Genomic DNA, 19,557 nt, shown 5'->3' with positions numbered 1-19,557 from the left:
TTTTAAGATCTCACTCAGTTCCTTCCAAATTTCAAGAACATCAACAATAAAACAGCTATTTCCCTGCATTTTGTTCAAGGCTACAGAAATAGGCTTCAGGGTACTTGGCATGTGTTCAACATTTCTTTTAAGCCCAATGTTGAGAACTTTGGCTGTGACAGTGCCCATCTATTTTTTTCACGATTTTGTTCACAAACTATCATCAGATTAGGCCAGTTCTTGATATAGTGCTCAAAACAGTCCACTCCTGAGTTCCAGTGTACGTCTTGTGAGACAGTTAGCTTGATTCCTCCCACTTTTTTCAGAGTAGCTGCTCCTAAGTGGTTGTTACGGAAGTATTTTGCAATTTCAGCAACATTAGCCTTTATTTCTGGAACACTGAAGTCTTTGGCTAGGAGGTGCATCAAATGAGCACTGCAACCGTATGTTATTAGCTTGGAACTCTCTTCTAAATAATTTCTTCTCATCTTGGATACATTTGCAGCATTTTCTGTGACCAAACTGAGTACTAGACATTTGATTTTTTTTCCCACAGTTTGTTATAGCTTTTACTGCTACTTCTTGTAAGTATTCTGCTATGTGTGCATTTTCTGGTGTCTCAGTTGTTTCTGTAAGGAAGACATTCCCTTCTTCTGTTGTCACACAAGCACATACAACAGGATCATTGTGGACATTGCTCAACCTGTCAAGACTCAGGTTAACAATTTCAACCTCTAGACCTTTTGGACACTGCTCAATTTCTCTTTCATACACTTTATCCAGCAATTTGCCTGAGACATTTGCTCTCTTGGGTGGACTGTATCCTGGTCTTAATGACTGAAGCATGTTAATGAAGTGTGGGTTCTCAACCATACGGAAAGGAGAGTTTGTTGCTTAAACAAACCGGGCAATTTTTTCCTCAATTACCTCTTTTTGTAATCTGCTGGTTCTTATCACAAACTTATCTATGGTTGTTTCTGGATGATGGAGATTTTTTTTTCCTTTTTGCTACAGGTGATATACTGTGGCTATGTGACAAACGTGATGTGACTGAAACACTATCATTGGCAGATAACTCTGAAACTATAGAAAATGATGGTGATCTTGAAGGTGGATAGTCCTCAGAATCCTGTATGTTGTTGATGGATTCTCCTAAACAAAATAAGTCAATGCAGTTATTTAATTATTATTACCATAATGCTCATTTAGTATTACTCATTGCATTCACTGACACTCAGTACTACTTTAAAGGTAAAATTGTAAAAGAAAGATCTGCCTATTTCACCTATTTATTTTGTATCACAGCTGCATCTAAAATGATAGTACCGTAGAGTAACAACTATATTTTTTGCTCAAACATGAGAATTCAAGAACAGTCCAGAAGGAAGACAGGCAGTCCTTAAGAAAGAAGTATGAAATAAAAACGTTTACCAACCTGAAGATCCTGCATGTTCAGGCATGTTCCTTTCATCATCTTCAACGCAGCTTCCTCCTAAGAAGGAATACTTCTCATGATGTTGTTTCGGAAAACCAGGCCTTGCATTTCTTTGTTGCACTGTTTGCATTTTGCACGCATGTCTGTCTTATCCACAGGTAAAGGAACTTCATTAAAATATTCCCAAATTGGGTTTCTTTTACAGCCTACTGCCATTATAGGTTTTCCCTTCTGTGAGAGAACTGTATGATAGATCTCAAATCAATGAAGGCTACACTCAGAGACCTCAAGACTTTTGGAATATGCTGCTCAAACAGTTTCACTTTTGTTTCTACTGCCTGTCCTCCCTTCTTCACATTTATCTCCAGACTTCTTCTTGTCCAGATCTATTCCACGCCCAACAATCTTCTGTTCATTCAACTTTTTGAAACTTTGCACTTTTAGAGAGAGGTAAGGGATTGACTCTGTGTACACAAATTTGCAGAGGGACAATAGAGTTGAGATCTGTTATTTCTCACATCTATATATTAATTATTTATTTATTTTAAAACATTTTTGCTGTTAACAAGCATGATATCTCTGGACGCACAAATCCACAGTTTGAGAACTGCAAAACTAAGCATCTCTGATGGTATCTTCTAGACTGAGCATATGAGTTCCATAAAGTAGATAAAAAGATTAACCTAAATAATCTATACAGAAGCCCCTGGAACCCCATAAGATTGGGTCCCTAATCTATGAACTATTGGAACTCATTTACAAAACTTTTCTTAAACATTACATGAATACATTGTCTCTTACTATAGAATTAGAATTTATAATCCCTATTCCATGATGAGATATCTTTGAGCTATAATGTAGCTTTAGATAGGGTTTTTTTCCTCAAAATGCATTTTATCAAAAAGATCTGATTTTAAAAAATGGATTTTTTTAATTTAAATGTTTGTTTTTTTAAAATCATTTATTTTTATCAACCCTGCAAGGTGTGGTGTAGAAGTGTACTATTCATTTCTGGCATTTTGCTTTATTCTCCCTTGGTTTGATGGGTTCTGAGAAAATATGAGTCTTCTCTCTTCCTCCCCTCAAACACACATACATGCAGAGCATGGTACGAACCAGCTTTGGTGATGGAGCACTGAAACCCATGAGAGATGAAGTGCCCTCTTTAACAAAGAGGATTTGGCTCTCATACTCTTCTCATGCTTTGAGATCACTGTCCTTATGAGCACCAAAAATTACCTGGCTTGCCAATCAAATATATAATGGGAAGCCCAGATGCTAACCCTGGGGTTTTAAGTTAGAAATTCAACTTACAGGTACAGAGGGTGCCATTAAAATCCAATCTCCACCCTCCCAGTTATTTGTAGTCACCTGGAGGAGATCTTCTGCCGTTGAATCTGAGCAGGCTGAGAGACATGAGAATGACTGTTATCAATGGAAGGTACACATCTTTCAGCATCTCTCCAAATCAAGTTCTAACTGGAGAGTGGCAAATGTTGTTTTTAATGCTACATGCTGTGAGGATAAAGGTCTTCTCTGTGTTTGGAATCCTAAACTGAGTTAGAATGTTGTGGGTGTATCTTTATTATGAAGAAGTTTTTTCTCAGCAGAGCTTTGCAATAAATGAAGTTTCAAACTTCTTCAGATAATTTTTTTTATCTTCTGAAATTGAATTGAAAGGAATGTAGCTTTTGATTATGCAATTATCTAAGATGTTGTACGGGCATGTTATTCATAAGGTAGCCCAGCTCTATTTAAACAAACCCTTGGGTTCAAGTTAAATATCTGAGCAATCCATGGATACTTCTAAAATATCTGCATGGGAAGAGCTGTTTGACTGCATTTTTTGTTGTGTTGTATAAACTAAAGCTACATGGGACAGAGAGTAGTGTAACATAGTAACGATTATGTTCTTGCAAACGTCAGTTTGACAGATGAAGATATGCAGGCAAGTTTAAACCAGGATGAAAAAAGTTCTAATGAATCCTGAACAGCTACTTCAGAAGTTGTTATTTTCATGAATATTAAAATGTTCATGACGTCAATGGTCAGTTAAATTAATATTGTTTTTCTTTTCTTCCCCTCTTAGTTAACGCTGCCAACGTTTCCTGTTGTCGTGAAGATTGGACATGCTCATTCAGGCATGGGAAAGGTGCAGGTGCTATTTATATATACATGATAGGGGTTTTCTGGTGCTAGTCTACATTTTAATTGTCTAAATATTAAAATATATACACTTCTCCACAGTAGGTGTTAAAACTTGTGTGCTGGCCAGATTCCAACTCAGGGTCCTGATTGTGCAAAGCGTTACTTGGGTCCCTATTCAGGACAGTACTAAAGCATATGCTTACATCCCCAGACATCTTAAATTCTGACCTTGAGAGAGGGACTTAACCACATGCTCAAATGCTTTCCTGAATCAGGGCCTTATATGATAATTCTGTTGCCTGCAGCAGAACTACCTGAAAAGTCAGGTTTATAAGCACAAGTAAAGATTTGCAGGTCTGAGAATCTGGTGAATAAATTCTCCTACAGCTTCCTAAATTCCCACAGTAGTTTCAATTGGATACAGTATTTTTCTTCATTTCCTGTCCTGTAGAGTTGCACACACTCGCTGCATTCAATCCAGAGGCGACTGCATTTCACTGGTGGGTGAAGCAATTTCTGTATCACTTACATCTCACAATGGTGGTTTGATTGTATAGCTCAATTATGCTTCCACTGATGTCAATGGGTGCAGGTACTCAATTGGTAGACATTTCCAAAGTGCTAAGAGATCTTCAGATGAAAAAGGATTGAACAACGGCAAAGTGTCATCAAATGACACTTATCCTCTTGGATTTCCAAAAATTCTATGAATGAAATATCAGCCATTGAATAGTAGAAAATTGATTTTTGTCATTTAAAATATTTTAGTCAATAAATGTGCAATCTTTGCATTTCGGATTTGTTAAGGAAATTATTTAATTTCCTTGATATTTAACATTTTGCATAGCTCTGAGCCTCCTGTACACAAGAAACCTCACCTACTACAAAAATTATGGACACAAACAAATATCCCATGACTGAACAACGTAATTGCTTAAACATCCTTACTAGGAGTTGATTGGCTTAAGCAACCAATCTCTCTTTTTAAGAGGTCTATAAAATATACTTGAATTTAAAAAACAAAACCAGGAACCTTTTTATCTTCTCCACATTGTTACTTTACCATCCTGGATGTTCTTACTATGTTGATTTGGGGAAAGTTTATCAACACCTCTTTGTATGAGGGTTTTTTAATCTTAGTAACTCCATTATTCCTCCTCTCCCACCTACATTGGTTCTTTAATGGGATTTTTTCTACACCATCTAACTTTTTTCCATATATTCATAATTTTTCCACCATAGTGGCCAAATACTGTTCTTAAATATATGCATGCAACTCCCACTTAAGTGTTTATACCATAACATTTTTTCAAGACTTTGGCATTAGTACATTGGGAACCACTGCTATAGATAGATACAACCTTGTTCCGCCGCTTGTGCAGGGAAAGCCCCTGGCGGGCCAGGCCAGTTTGTTTACCTGCCACGTCTGCAGGTTTGGCCGATCGCGGCTCCCAGTGGCCGCGGTTTGCTGCTCCAGGCCAATGGGAGCTGCTGGAAGCAGAGTGGGCTGAGGGACGTACTGTATTTACACAGATTCCGAACCATCACCATTAAATTTGGCCTATAAAATGTTCCAGTTTGTTGGATAACATTTTCGTTTAAATCCAAAAGTTGATGGAAATGGCTAAAGTTGTGATAATATAATGGGCTGCTTTGACATCAAAGCTACAGGCTTTGAATCCAGGCACTTATAGTTAACATTGAGCTTGGTCCAATTCCCACTGAGTCAGTGGTGAAATTCCCATAGATTTCAGTTGGAGGAGGATATGCCCCACTATGCAAGTTACTGCACTCACATTCTTCTGATATACATGGTTACACCTTAAAAAACTATGGACTCATCCTTCAAGATATTGATCTATTTTTGTCAGATGATGTGTTCCCTCAGCATTTATTGAGCCTCAGTTCAGTTCAGAACACTTAGGACCTTGGAGGACTGGTTCCTGACTATCAAAACATTTTTAAAACAAGATTGATGTAAAGTTTGTGTACACCCAACACATGCTTTTACACACATTCAGTTTTCACATTATCCCTCAAAATCTTCATTAGTATGCCTGTCACCTTATTTAAAAGTACAACACAGATACTAAATACCCAGTAGGTGTATTTACTTATCTCAAAATTAAATATGAAGTCCTATAAGCAACCATTTGTGTTTCAGGTTCTAATGAAGATTCCTGAAGGCCAGAAAGAGCTGAACCATATTGGATTAAGACTATAGAATTCAATCCTTTAAAAAACATCTCCCAGTCTGGTGAGATGTCTTGACACATAATGGTATAAACAGACTTCAAAATTCATGGGCAGATAATGCAATTAGGTTTTTCTTGTTTGGTTTGGTTGGACTTTTGTATTCCTTTCCTTCCTTCCTTCCTCTTATTATAACTGATCCATCCCACACAGAAGTACTGTTCACTGCATCCTTAAAACTAAAATGCCAAAATGCTACAATAAATTACCTATAAAGAACTATTCCTAGAGATTGTTTATGTGACACAGAAATAAACATCAGTATTTTAAAAGGGTTTCCAACAAACAAAATGTAATGTCGATACTTGATGATTGCCTTCTACAACAGTGAAGGTTACATTTCTGGCTAGAAATTACACAGCTTATTGCAGGAATATTTTTGCCATAGTCTAGTTTTGACAACTATAGCTTTTTTTACAGATCAGATAAATTATCCATTCTTTGTTTTGTAAGCTGACACTATAAAAAGTAATATTTCTCACAGGAGTCATTTGCAATTGCATTTTACACTACATGCTTAACTATTCTTGTTGTTTTTCTCTTCCTCCTGCTGTTTGTGTTATGACAACAGGTTAAGGTAGACAACCACTACGATTTTCAGGACATAGCCAGTGTGGTAGCACTTACCCAAACCTACGCCACCACTGAACCCTTCATAGACTCCAAATACGACATCAGGATCCAAAAGATAGGCAGTAACTACAAAGCATACATGTGAGCCAAAAAATATTTCCTTTTATTTTCTGATTTCAATATTTACAAAGCAGCACCAAAGTTCACTTGATTGAAGTCTAATGCCTCTTTTTAAATAGTCCCTTATTATCAGCACTTCTGGGAGGAAGGTATTTTAGCCTTTTTTAAATTTGTTGATGGACATTTTCAATTATTTCAAAAGCTTTTAAGTGTTAAAATATCTCAGCTGTTTCATGTTTATATTAATAATGCATTTTGTTGAACTCTGTTTGTTACAGAAATAACAATGGAAATGCTCTGAGAGAATAAAATAAATGATATTTCGAATGGAAAGCATACAGAGGTTATAAAAAATGGAAATTAAAAGGGGTCTTGTGGAGAGGACAAAATGGACTTTACTTCAAATGGTTTAAAATATGGCAAAGTACTTTCTAATCATTTTTTGGAGGGAGAAAAGAGAAGGGAGTAATTAAACACATGCTTAGGACATTGCAGAATGGTTACCTACAACTGCCATGTGGGTCAACTCTTCCACAGCAATTTCTCAAAATAGTTTCAGAGAACCAACAACAAGAAGTGGGGTCTGATTGTTTTATAGGTGACTTTTTAAATCCCTTCAGCAACAAGACCCAATTTTATTATTAAAAAGCTTTGAGACAACTTTAGGTCATTTTCATTCACAGAGAGACCTGAATGTATAACTCTTGACTAATGGCACAGAATATTTCATTCTAACTGCAACTGATATAACTGAGGCCCCAATCTTGCAATGACCTTTAGACAGATGTACATAGAGCTCTTCTGATGTCAGTAGAGCTTGAAGTGGGTGCTCACAGCTCTGTCTTTCCAGGGGTCACTGCATGATCTAGACATAAATTTGTTACCCATAATTCAGTTGTTGATGCAATGGACACAATATATGTAGTATGCACCTAGGGATTCCCATATTTTTGGAAAGGTGAAGGAATTCTTGTACATTAATTTTTTTTATTTATTGCTATATTTGAGCTAAAGTACAGCCTAACTCCTAATTTTTATTGGGCAAACCAGAAACACTGAGATTAACAAAAAGAAAAGGAGTACTTGTGGCACCTTAGAGACTAAACACTTCATTGGATGCATACCGTGGAAACTGTAGCAGACTTTATATATAAAGTCTGCTGCAGTTTCCACGGTATGCATCCGATGAAGTGAGCTGTAGCTCACAAAAGCTCATGCTCAAATAAATTGGTTAGTCTCTAAGGTGCCACAAGTACTCCTTTTCTTTTTGCGAATACAGACTAACACGGCTGTTACTCTGAAAACTGAGCCCTAGATTTGTTGGATTGACTGAAGACCAGAATTCTCTTAGGAGTCTCACTCATGCTATTTACCACATTTAACGCTTTTTTTTTTTACTCTGAAAATGCAAATAGGAAAACAGACCTCAAAAACTGAATTAAAATGGTAGTATGTTCCTCAGACTTTTTTTAAAATCTCCATTTTCTCCAAGGTAGGGAATTGTGTCTGAACACTGTGAGCCTAGCTGTTATTCCCCTAGATTCTTATGAAGAAATATTAATCTATTGCTATATACTCTAAAGCAGCATGAAAAACAGGCGATTTACCAAATCACTGTACAACACCTCATATGCATTCATATAAGTTTTGTCAGTAGTATCTTGTTCTACAGCTGGTTCTCATTTTCTGCTATGACACAGAAACAGAGTACTTAAAGAGCCACCACAGAAAATACCAGCAAAACATTTGTTTTTGTAGTTTAAAAAGTGTTATTAAGAGCTTCTGTGTTGTAATTCTGTGGGAAATTGTGGTATAATCTGGATCCATGACTCACAAAAAAAGGGATGTTTAACATTTGTCAGTGGCGATTATAGACAAAATGCAGTGTTGGATCACTCCAAATACCACAGCTCCTCAAAAGATTTCATGACACACACACAACTACCAGTACAGGATTCATTACATCTGACTTCAAGGAAATATAATTAAAAAGGGTGAAGCACAATGAAAACATACACATATGTACAAAAGTACCAACTAATCTTAAATCCCCACCCTCTCTTTCCAAAAGCAACACACATTGAATTCATAATTCTCTGACCAAAAGAACAACAAAACTAATGTGTAGTGTTCACATCAGTCTAAAGTAATAATCTGTACTGTAGTATCAAAACACCACATCAGCATTGCAAGTACAGTGTATGGTAATTTATGTACCTCTTCATGGAGAGAAGTCACTGGCCAGAATAGAAATGCAAGTGATTTTTCATCAAACTGAAGGGGAGTAAAAGCCTTTTATACTTGAGCTAGTAGAAAGTGTTATATTAATCTCTCATTCTTTGTTTCTTTTAAGACATTGCTTCTCTTCAAACTTCACAAAGATGGATATGAGCTGAAAATACATGATAGGCACAAGTGTAATGCACTCTAATGTGCTAGGACTTGATTCCCTGATTAATACATAATTAGTACATCTGTTTGTTCAATTAATATATTTTAAAATCTTTTACTCTGTGGATTGATACCTCTTCCCAAGCTCATAATTAGGTTTATAGAAAGATGGAGACAAGCCTAGTGCCACTGTAATTCACTCTCATAAATTAAGGTGTTGCTGTTCTTTTGCCAGCAGGAAACAAAAGGTCATAATTTAGACTGTTTGTATCCTTTGCCCATTTCTAATACAGTCTTTACAATTACAGAGTGCATTCCTCTTCTCTGTACTATTCATCATCGTTGGTTTAAAAAGCCAAAATGTTGTAAAAGGTACTCATTTATAAAATATAGTGGTGATGATGATGATCTATTATAGACACCAAAAGAGAGATGGTAAATGATAGCTTTTGTTAATGAGCTTTAAAATGACATCATTAGGAATAAAAGATAAATTAAATTACATTAAATTAGAGAAGGGTCCAGAATCAGGGCCTGAAGCTAAATCCAGATTTCACAGGTAGAGTCTATCTTGATTAGGGTCAAACTGGAACAATGACTCTGAACAGTCCTGAACCTTGGAGTGGTTCAAAATATGCATCTGAATATCACTGTTAGGGCCTAACTCTATAATTGGCTAAAATGAAAGTTTGGGATGGATTTGATATCTGGACCTGAAGCTTTCTTTGTCTCCTGTTATTTGCTATGCATTTAGAATTAGTTCACAATGTTGGTGCATCCATACTCACCCCTAGTAGCTGCAATTTCATAATAGTCTTAGTGATATCACCACTAACCAACAGTTGTCACAACAGTTATGAAAGTGAACAGGCAACAAGGCATGGGGAACTGCCATTATCATACTTATAAAATGTATGCATGATGTTTTACTGAGACTTATGTTATCAGTTGAATTCTTCACAGTGTGGACGTTATATGGTAAGCAGCAGGAGGAGAGAAACAGAGGTAACCATTGGTATCATAGTTTTGTGAAAATAAGAGCAACTTAAGACAGATGGTGAAGATATCTGTTCAGTTTATTGACAATAAATGTAAGTGTGCAATAGGTACTCAGTTAATATTGTGTCTGTAATTTTTTTTATCTCAGGAGGACTTCCATATCTGGAAACTGGAAGACAAACACTGGCTCTGCAATGTTGGAACAAATCGCTATGTCAGATAGGTAAGTGTAGCCTCATGTATGGACTAATTAGAAATTTAAATAATTTTCATTTTAAATTAATTAAAAATTCCCATGGCTGATGTTAGTGCAAGTAGTATTAACTGAAGGTCCAAGAGTTCCTTTTGAAAAATTCATTGAGATAATATGGCCAAGGTTTTCCAAATAGTGAGTGCCTTAAAGGTAAGCTCCCACATCCTTATTTAGATTCCTAAATCTAAATCTATGCACTCACCGTCAAGCCAGTCAGGATTCTATTCAGGCACTTCACCACCACAGCATTAGTCCACTAGTCATTTCTTCTGATGCATTTGTCCTCTTCTCCCCAGCAGACTTCTCCTCCTGGTATATTGTACTTTTTCTCTCCTTCATCCATCCATATATTATTTTTAGCTTGGGCAAAGTTTCTTTTCCTGTGCAACCAAACAGGTTGGTCTTAATTTCAGACACACAAAGCATTTTCTTCTTTGTAGCCCTGCTGAATGGCATATTCTTTCCCTCTTGAGACCTCTACACTACACTAAGTTTCTTCTCAGCTGCTGGGATGTACTGAGGTGTCTCCCATGACACCAGTCCAGGTGTTTTGTTAGGTTCACCACTGCTTCCTTCTTCTACCCATCAAGCAACCCTTCCTAGAGCCCTATCAAGCTCTTTCTTCCCTTCCATACCAGCTTGAGCTTAGCCCCAGTACTCTGATATTGCTCACTTTTGTATGTTCCTCAGCTGTACCTAGGCCTCTGTCCCCTGAAAACAGAGTTCTGGAGTCTTACTGCGGCTGTGAGATTTTTCTTCTTTCTACTTCTGTAACTGTTGCCATTGTTTGAAGGTAAACAAATTATGCACAGTAAAAATGTCCTATCCTTGTTTTCATGATGCTAAAAGATCTTCACCTTTTTGTAGTGTGGTCAGGTGGTGAAAAGGTAAAATAAAGTTTCTTCACTAATGATAACATTTTTCCCTTCAGTTTCTCTGAGTCTGGAAGCTACAGTCACGCATTCCCACTTGTGAATTGACAGACACAGGAAAGTCAGCCTTTTCTACAAGGATGAAAACAAAGTGAGATGAGGAATGACAGCTCCCTGCTGTCCAGTGCCTGCCCCCTTCCAGCTAGACCAGGGGTGGGCAAACTATGGCCTGGGTGCCGCATCTGGCCCTTCAAATGTTTTAATACAGCCCTCAAGCTCCTGCCAGGGAGTGGTGTCCAGGGCTTGCCCTGCTCCATGTATGACATGGCTCCGTGCAGCTCCCAGAAGCTGCAGCACGTTCCCTCTCCAGCTCCTATGCAGAGGGGTAGCCAGGGAGCTCTGCACTCTGCTCTGGCCCCAAGCGCTGCCCCCACAGCTCCCATTGTCTAGCAACTGTGGCCAATGGGAGCTGCAGGGGAGGTGCCTGCAGATGGGGCAGTGCACAGACCCGCCTGGGCATGCCTCTGCGTAGGAGCCGGATGAGGGACATACCACTGCTTCCAGGACCTGCTTGAAGTAAGCACTGCCTGGAGCCTGCACCCCTGACCCTCTCCTGTACCCCAACTCCAGGCCCCAGCCCTGATCCCCGTCCCACCCTCCGAACCCCTCGGTCCCAGCCCAGAGCACCCTCCTGCACCCCAGAGCCCTCAACCCCCTCCACCCGTACCCCAACCTGGAGCCCCATCCCACACCTGAACTCCTCATTTCTGGCCCACCCCAGAGCCCGCACCCACAGCTGAAGCCCTCACCCTCTTCTGCTCCCCAACCCCTAATTTTGTGAGCATTCATGGCCTGTCATACAATTTCCATACCCAGATGTGGCCCTTGGGCCAAAAAGTTTGCCCACCCCTGATGTAGACAGATCCCTCAGCATGGCAGTGATAGCTCTGTACTCTGAGGGGGAAGTGAAAGTGAGCTGAAATGCTCCTCTATCCTTTCAGAAAGTGAGGCTACATCTTCCCTGACCAAAAACAAAGTGTGTTTACACATATTAGCTATCCCACAATAAACACATAGTGGAGACTAGGCACTTTTATATTACTGTGAAGTAAACTAGTCATCCCCAGGTGGGAGGGAGGGGATGGAAGTATAGTGCTGACCTCACCTAGCTACCACTGGAAGTGGTAACACTAGAAGTGGTTTGTCTCCACTTTGGATTTTACAGAGAAATAACTATCACACATTAGTTATTGCACTATAAAAATATACCTTTGTGCCAGCAAAGACAAGGTTATAAATTAAATGTAATGTAAGAGGTAATGTGCTTAAGAGTCTAAAAAGGGCCTAACTTACTATATTACACTATCTAAAATATTTGAGGTAAGGAACACAAAATCAATAGAACACTCCATATAGAAAAGTCTTATAAAATATAATAGTTTAATGGGCATTAAACCAAAATAGTTCCAGAAATGTTATTCCAAAACCCGACAGAATTTAGCAGATAATTATATCCTTTCTATAGCTTTTTTGAAACATCCTTTAAAATTCTATTGTCCATTCTCATTGTGTTGGTTTACTTTTAAACGATTTCTTCATAACCTATCACTGACCATGTTGAATACATTTATGGACAGTAAAATATTGAAGATAAAGACACTCCCATGTTTCAAAACAGATATTAGCTTTCCTGATAGAATAGTAAGAATAGCCAGAATTAAGAAGCAGCGGAGCCAGTGTCAGGCAATAGTTACGTAACAGCGTATTTGGAGCTCTGCTCATGTACACAGATTTAGAGTGGCCCCAGTTGTCTACCTCACTTTGGCTCCTTGGCACCACTCCAGCAGCAAAGAAGGTTCAGAATTTGGCTAGATCTCAGCAGCTGATGATTTAGCCTTTTGGGGAGTCCTTGGCTGGTGTAGAACCAGCATAAGTAGCTGCACCACCCACTCTTGGCCTGAGCATAAAGAGCATGTGAAAGACAGAAGAACCATGGCTGGAATGCTACTGAGCTCCAGCTACTGTCAGATGATGGATGACCAATATTCATGGTTTAGGGGCAGGTACCAGTATTCATGGTTTCGATCAGCCTTAAGGGTATTCTAAACTATGCTGGAGCTAGGGCCAGTATATCACCAGCTCAAGAAATAGGGAGCTAGCTCCTCTGTGACATCACAACACTGTGCCTAGTGGACACTGGGCTAGTATTTCGAAGACACTACTATAGTAAATGAAAATTCAGTAAAGCTGACAGACTCAGGAGAATAGTGAATTTAAAACAACTGTCCAGCTAACAAACTATCAAATTAGGCCTATATAATAATGAGGACTTGACTTGATTTTATACTGATGGGAACTATTTTTTCTACACAACAGGTACAAGCTCTGGGTTGACACCTGTTCTGAAATGTTTGGGGGTTTGGATATCTGTGCTGTCAAAGCTGTACATGGCAAGGATGGAAAGGATTATATTTTTGAGGTAAGATATGCCATACTTGTCAATGTAAGCATTTCCTTGTTAAAAAACCTAAGTAAAACCACTTTACCTATGATTTAGGTATCCAGTTCAGGTTGTTTGCATTTGAGGATGTAGTGTATTTAACAATGTTTAAGTCATAATGCAAGACCCAATAACCAAGTTCGGGGAACAGCTTGCTGGAAAATGTAACCATATCATAGAGCAGTGTTTTCTAGTGTCTGAGGAAATGTACACACACTACAAACAAAACCAAATGGAGATGTCATATTTTCCCAACTCTTAAACTTTCCTTCCTAAATGGGCTCACCAATATTACTTTGGAGTAAGATTTGTGTACAGCACTATCCCAAGGGAACCCCAACAAAAGTATATCTTTACATGGAAAGGCAAATTAAGAATGTTGTTTTCACTGTGTGCCTTTTTTTCAGCCTAAATTGCAATTTTCAGGTCTGATACCCCATGAACCATCATTGCTAGAAGACACTGCTGGGTTTTTCAAAATGATATAGGAGTTTCTAGACCTGATGGCTCTTGATCATTTCATTTACCCCCACCCTACCCCCCAAAAAAGCCATCACAGATTATTTATCTATGTAGTCCGTTGGAGGGAGTGGCTCCTCCCCCTCCTGGTCTGTGGGCAGCCAGTCCACCCCACTATGTCTCCGGGGGTCGCCTATGTGGGGAATCAGTGGGGCAACGGGAGACATGAGCTCGGGCCTGTGATCAGGGCCAAACAACAAACACAGTTACGGAGCCCCAGCTCCTGGTCGGGGCAGCAAAGAGTCTTGGGCTCAGGCCTGTACTCAAGCTGGGCAGCGAACAGCCAGTTAGCCCAGGCCCTTGATCGGGGCAGGGCAGTAGAGAGTCTAAAGGGCTCAGGCCTGCACTCAGGCTGAGCAGCAAACAGTCGGGCCTCCTAGCTCTGGCGGAGGGCTGACAAGCACTGGCTTCTTGCCTAAGAGAGGGGGAGACTGCCACCCACAGATTGGGGTGGCAGGCGGGAAGCAGGCCCACCCACTCCACTACGTCCTGGCCTAGGGCCCTAGCAGCGGCAGAGCGGTCTGCCACTGGGTCAGCGGGGATCCTGACCGCAACATGTTGACTCGCTTGCTGTCAGCTTTGCAGCCAGACAGGGGTCGGCTACCCCTGGCCCACTTCCCAACTCCCCCTCAGGGTGTACCTGGCTTTAGAGGGTTGTCCTGGTTGTCGGGGAAGAAGGCCTCTGTCCGTGTTTGCAGCTCCTCCGTGCTAGGGTCTGTAAGTGGCCCTGGCAGTCCAGGCCAGTCCTCGGCTCCCTCGGGGTCTGCAGTGGCCTCCCAGCTCGGGAGCTCACCGGAGGCGTCAGGCTTCTCCGGTGGCTGCCTCCTCACGGAGTTCTCTGGCACACCTTTTGTACTTCCGGTCCCGTCCACTGACTTCTGGTGAAAAGGGTTGAGTGTGGCATGGCTCCGCCCACCAGGGTTCAATGAGGGGCTCCTCCCACTCTGGGTCTGTGGGCGGCCAATCCACTCCACTACAATCTAACAACGCAGGATGCTTTCAGCATCTCAGGACAGTCTGCCCTGAGGATCCCAGTTCCATTTTACTCAAGCCCCCGCCCCGGTCAGGTTCTGATTTTGCAAAAACAAAAGCAAGGGTGGTTTTATCCAAGCTAACAAAGTACACTGGTATCCAGAGAGAGGTTCTGGTTTTGTCCTCTCACGGATCATGGTATCCATTTCTAAGTAAAAGCAAAAGGTTTGGTCTTTTGTGTGCTGCTTGTGAGATTCCAAAAGAAGAAAATACATATAGCTGCTTAAAAATGCAATTAAAATTCATTTGTCATCACTGTCTACTGCTAAGCACCCACGACTCCCACTGACATCAGTAGTAGTTGAGGGTGCTCAGAAGCTTGCAGGATCAAACTCAGTGCTGTACTCTTCAAAAATTAGAGTTCATCAGTAGTAGCTCCCTCACATCTTGAAGAATGTAAACTGTAGAGCTCCCGTTTCCTCAGACAATATGCTTGGCCACATCAAAACAACTCTGTACACATCCAGCAGGATGAAAGCCATTCCATTCTAACCCCCTATTTTCACTTCCTCGTATACTGCAACTCTCTCTGAAATATTCCCTGTTTAGTTGAAGTCTGCCATGCTTGTTTTCAGCAACGCAGTAATTTCAATTTTATTAAGTTTCTATAAAGCTGGTTAAGTTGGCCGATTGTAAGCTTGTGGAAGTACATTTTCCCTTTATAAAAAAAAAATCTCCTTTTTGGTCTTCTGCTAATTCAAAATAGAGGATAGTGCTTGAATTTACAGTTTACCATGGACTTAGAGCACAATCATGCAAGGTTCTGCGCAACACCTGCAAAATGGTAAACATCTCCCACTGAAGTTAGCATGCACTCAGTGCCTTTCTAGATGAGGACCCGTGCCTGTGACCGGTCTGAAAAATGTTTTCACTGATTTAAAAAAAAGTTGTGACTGAAAATCTCATAAGAGACATGCACAATACTTCATTTTTCTTCCTCCTTTTGAGCACATGCCCTGGCCATCTGCACCAGAAATACTCCAGTTTTTCGAAAAAAATCTAATCAACAGTAGTGAGCCTACTTAAGGACCATTTAAAAATATCATACATAATAGACACTGCACTGAAATTACAGAACTGATAGAAGTATGGCAATTCTTTGCTACTCTACAGAGTCAGCTGAATTGTTTTGGAAATGGTGACACGTTCATCAGCACTGATTGTTAAAAGTTGTATTATCCATTCAGATGTAGAACTGCTCTAGAAGATCAGGTTCATGATATATGTAAAATCTGTGATTTCCTATAAACTTGTAGTGATCGCTATTAAAAAGTCAACATTTACCACACAGTTGTTCTGAGATACCACAAAGATTGCCTACTTTAGGATAGGGGGAAACCTGTGGTGTCTCAGACATGGTTTGATAACAGAGGGTAAATGCTGACTTTTTAAATGTCAAACTGTATAAACACACTTGCACCCAATACAATAAGATAATACAAATTCTGACTTTTAAAATAGTAGACCACTACACAATGTATAAAAAACATAGGTACACTTAAGTCAAATTCAGATGCAATGTTAGGACCCCTTCAACAAACACATCCTCTCAGACAGGAAGACTGGGTCCTTTGTAAATACACACTTTCTGTCTAGGCCAGGGGTTCTCAAACTGGGGGTTGGGACCCCTCAGGGGGTCATGAGCTGTCAGCCTCAAACCCAAACCACGTTTTTTCTCCGGCATTTAGAATGGTGTTAAATATATAAAAATGTGTTTTTAATTTATAAGGGGAGGTCGCACTCAGAGGCTTGCTATGCAGGGGTGAAAGTAAGTCAAGCAACTTACCAGTACACTGGGGCCAGCTCTGGCCCCCGGAAGGGGAGGGGCCTAGGGCGGAAGGGGCGGGGCCGAGGGGGTCAGAGCCAGCCCCAGCCCACCCTGTAAGGTAAGTGCCCCCCCTCCGTCTCCCCCCACACCGGGGTAGCAGCAGCAGCCCCCTGGAGCTCCATGCGCTATTTAAAGGGCCCGGGGCTCCCCTGCTTCTACTGCCCCGGTCCTTTAATTAGCCACTGGAGCCCTGGGGAAGCGGCGGGGCTCTAGCGGCTATTTAAAGGACCGGGGCAGCGGAGGCAGCTGGAGCCCTGGCCCTTTAAATAACCCCTGGAGCCCCCGCTACCCCAGAGCTCTGGGGGCTATTTAAAGGGACTGCGGCTCCCCTGCTTCTACCGCCCCGGCCCTTTAAATAGCCCCCGGAGCCCTGGAGTGGCAACGGCGGGGCTCCGGAGGCTATTTAAAGGGCCGGGGCAGTAGAAGCAGGGGAGCCCCAGGCCCTTTAAATAGCCGTCGGAGCCCTGCAGCCGCTACCCCAGGGCTCCAGCAGCGGGGCTCTGGAGGCAATTTAAAGGGCCTGGGGCATACCGGCTTACTTTCACCTCTGTTGCTATGTGAAAGGGGTCAACAGTACAAAAGTTTGAGAACAACTGTTCTAGGCAGATACCCTCTGTATAATACAAGGTTCATGATTTGGGACATACATAAGCAGAGACTCACAATATCAGGATATCCGTGGTATTAGGTGCATTACCTCTTGACTTTTATGCTGAAAGAAAACCAACTCTAAATTATTATTATAATTGTATGTCTTATGAAAATAACACTAGCTCTGGCCTCTGGAAGCTGATTACCGAATTTCATATTGCCCATCGCTTTTCATTTTATATGCTGTTATCATTAATCATATTCCCCTGGTAATTTAGCTGGTTTGTTTTGTGCTGTGGATGGTCATTTCAGATTTTCATGATTTAAAGCTCTGCTTCTTTTCAGTCCTCAAAATCTTTAAGCAATAGACAGTACCAGAATCAGATACAAACTGCTGACACCATGTTATGTCTCATGAACTTTATGTTCTAGCTGTACTTTTAAAGCACCTTTTCTAAAGAGATCCATTATTTATGATTTAGTCCAGTGCATGCTCACTGTATGCAAGTGTTATTTCCTTGATATTTTATCCAAGTCTAAAGAAGGCTAAGCTATTCTTCATTGTTCTGAAATAGTTTTCTCTTATACAGGTAGGTGGATTGAATGTGGTTCTCCTGTTGTTTGGCACATTTTCCATAACAAACAGCTAATTATTTGCATTTTAAAGCCTCCTAACTGGGCATGTAATATTATTAGCATACTTGTTTTGTACCAGTGATGCGAGTGATCATAAATAATATGGAAGTATTTTTGAAATACACTGAATTCATAAAGACAGGAATATGTCATAAGTGCTAAGCACACTGAAGCAAATTTACAGACACTTAGCATTTTGGAGTAAGAAATAAGTCTTATTCTGAAAGCGAAAAATCTACAGATCCTCATCTTCAAAAATTAGCCTCTTTTAGAGTTTTTCCTCATGGGGTTTCATGTTTTGCTTTCACATGTTTATAAATGGTTTTCAATGTCTTTGGCTATCAACGATTACAGTTTAAAATACAGATTTCTAGCTATATTAGGTTTCTGGGTTAGGTCAAACTTCTCACCAGCAGCACTTCCTCCTCTCTATGCAGACACAGGCACTCCTTTTTAACCAACCCTCCAGGAGGATTTTTCCCCTGGCTTGGAAGGTGCTGCTTCCTGAAACCAATACAATTATTATTCCTTAGCACTTACTGAGTAGAAAAGATTAACATTGGAGCAGCTTCTATTCCTTCCTCATATACCTGATCAAGAATGGCATCAATTAATGTTTTGGGACTGGCTGGCTAACAATAGTGGTATCTCCAGTTGTTCTCTGGCAGTGCTGACCTTGACTGCCACTGGTGTTGCAGGACTACAACACATCTGTCATGCTATACCCCAACTCCCACCCCCTTCTTCAGGGCTCCTCACAGAGAATATGGATTGTTTGTTTTGCGGCCCTTTGTAAGTGAAACACCCGCTCTTCCATCAGCTCAAAAATGCTATTCTCTGGGTTTGGCAGTCACTTCTGCCTCTCCCTCAGCATCTGTACAAACAACATTCCATTAGAAGCATTATTCCCTGTGGTTACGGAGATCTGTCCCCAGAATAAAAAATGCTGAATTTGTGTCCTGTCTTAGGAGCAGGCTCTATCTTTGGAAGAGGCTGATGTAACCACTAATTAAGAGTGGACAGCAAACCATTCCAGCTGTCTCTGGTGCCTAAATCAGTTAATCTCTGCAGCTGCACTGCTCTTGAAACTAAGGGGCAGCACTCATCTACTTTGCCATATCCTGACACACTTATTGGAGTGGTACTCTTCAAAAGCTGGCATGTATTCCTATATCTGTGACTCAGCATTACAGCTAGTAATATTTTGGGAAAAATTGATTTTTTTCCAGTGAAAAATATAAACATTTGGTCATGAAAATGTGGGGAGAAGTTTGGCAAAACTTCCACAAATCATCTTTACCCACAATTTTCTCAAATTAAAAAAAAATTGATGAAAAACGTACCTTTTTTGTTTTTGAGCAAGCTCTGTTGCAGCATCCATTTTTGAAGGATGTATGTGTGCCCATTGTGTTCTGCATATATTCTCTG

The 19,557-nt window shown here is 40.5% G+C and overlaps 1 protein-coding gene across 1 annotated transcript in view; it reads left to right on the top strand.

Annotated features, from left to right (window-relative positions):
- The window catches only part of SYN2 (synapsin II), a 411,884-nt gene that overhangs the window by 339,931 nt on the left and 52,396 nt on the right, over positions 1 to 19,557 (top strand). The window contains exons 6-9 of the mRNA XM_077821776.1: positions 3,504 to 3,566; positions 6,387 to 6,529; positions 10,047 to 10,121; positions 13,400 to 13,502. Of these exons, the coding sequence (XP_077677902.1) occupies positions 3,504 to 3,566; positions 6,387 to 6,529; positions 10,047 to 10,121; positions 13,400 to 13,502 (384 nt within the window). The remainder of the gene's footprint in view (positions 1 to 3,503; positions 3,567 to 6,386; positions 6,530 to 10,046; positions 10,122 to 13,399; positions 13,503 to 19,557) is intronic.

Source organism: Eretmochelys imbricata, chromosome 7, assembly GCF_965152235.1.
Source record: "Eretmochelys imbricata isolate rEreImb1 chromosome 7, rEreImb1.hap1, whole genome shotgun sequence".
Taxonomy (NCBI): domain Eukaryota; kingdom Metazoa; phylum Chordata; order Testudines; family Cheloniidae; genus Eretmochelys; species Eretmochelys imbricata.
This window is presented reverse-complemented; position numbering and strand designations above follow the sequence as displayed.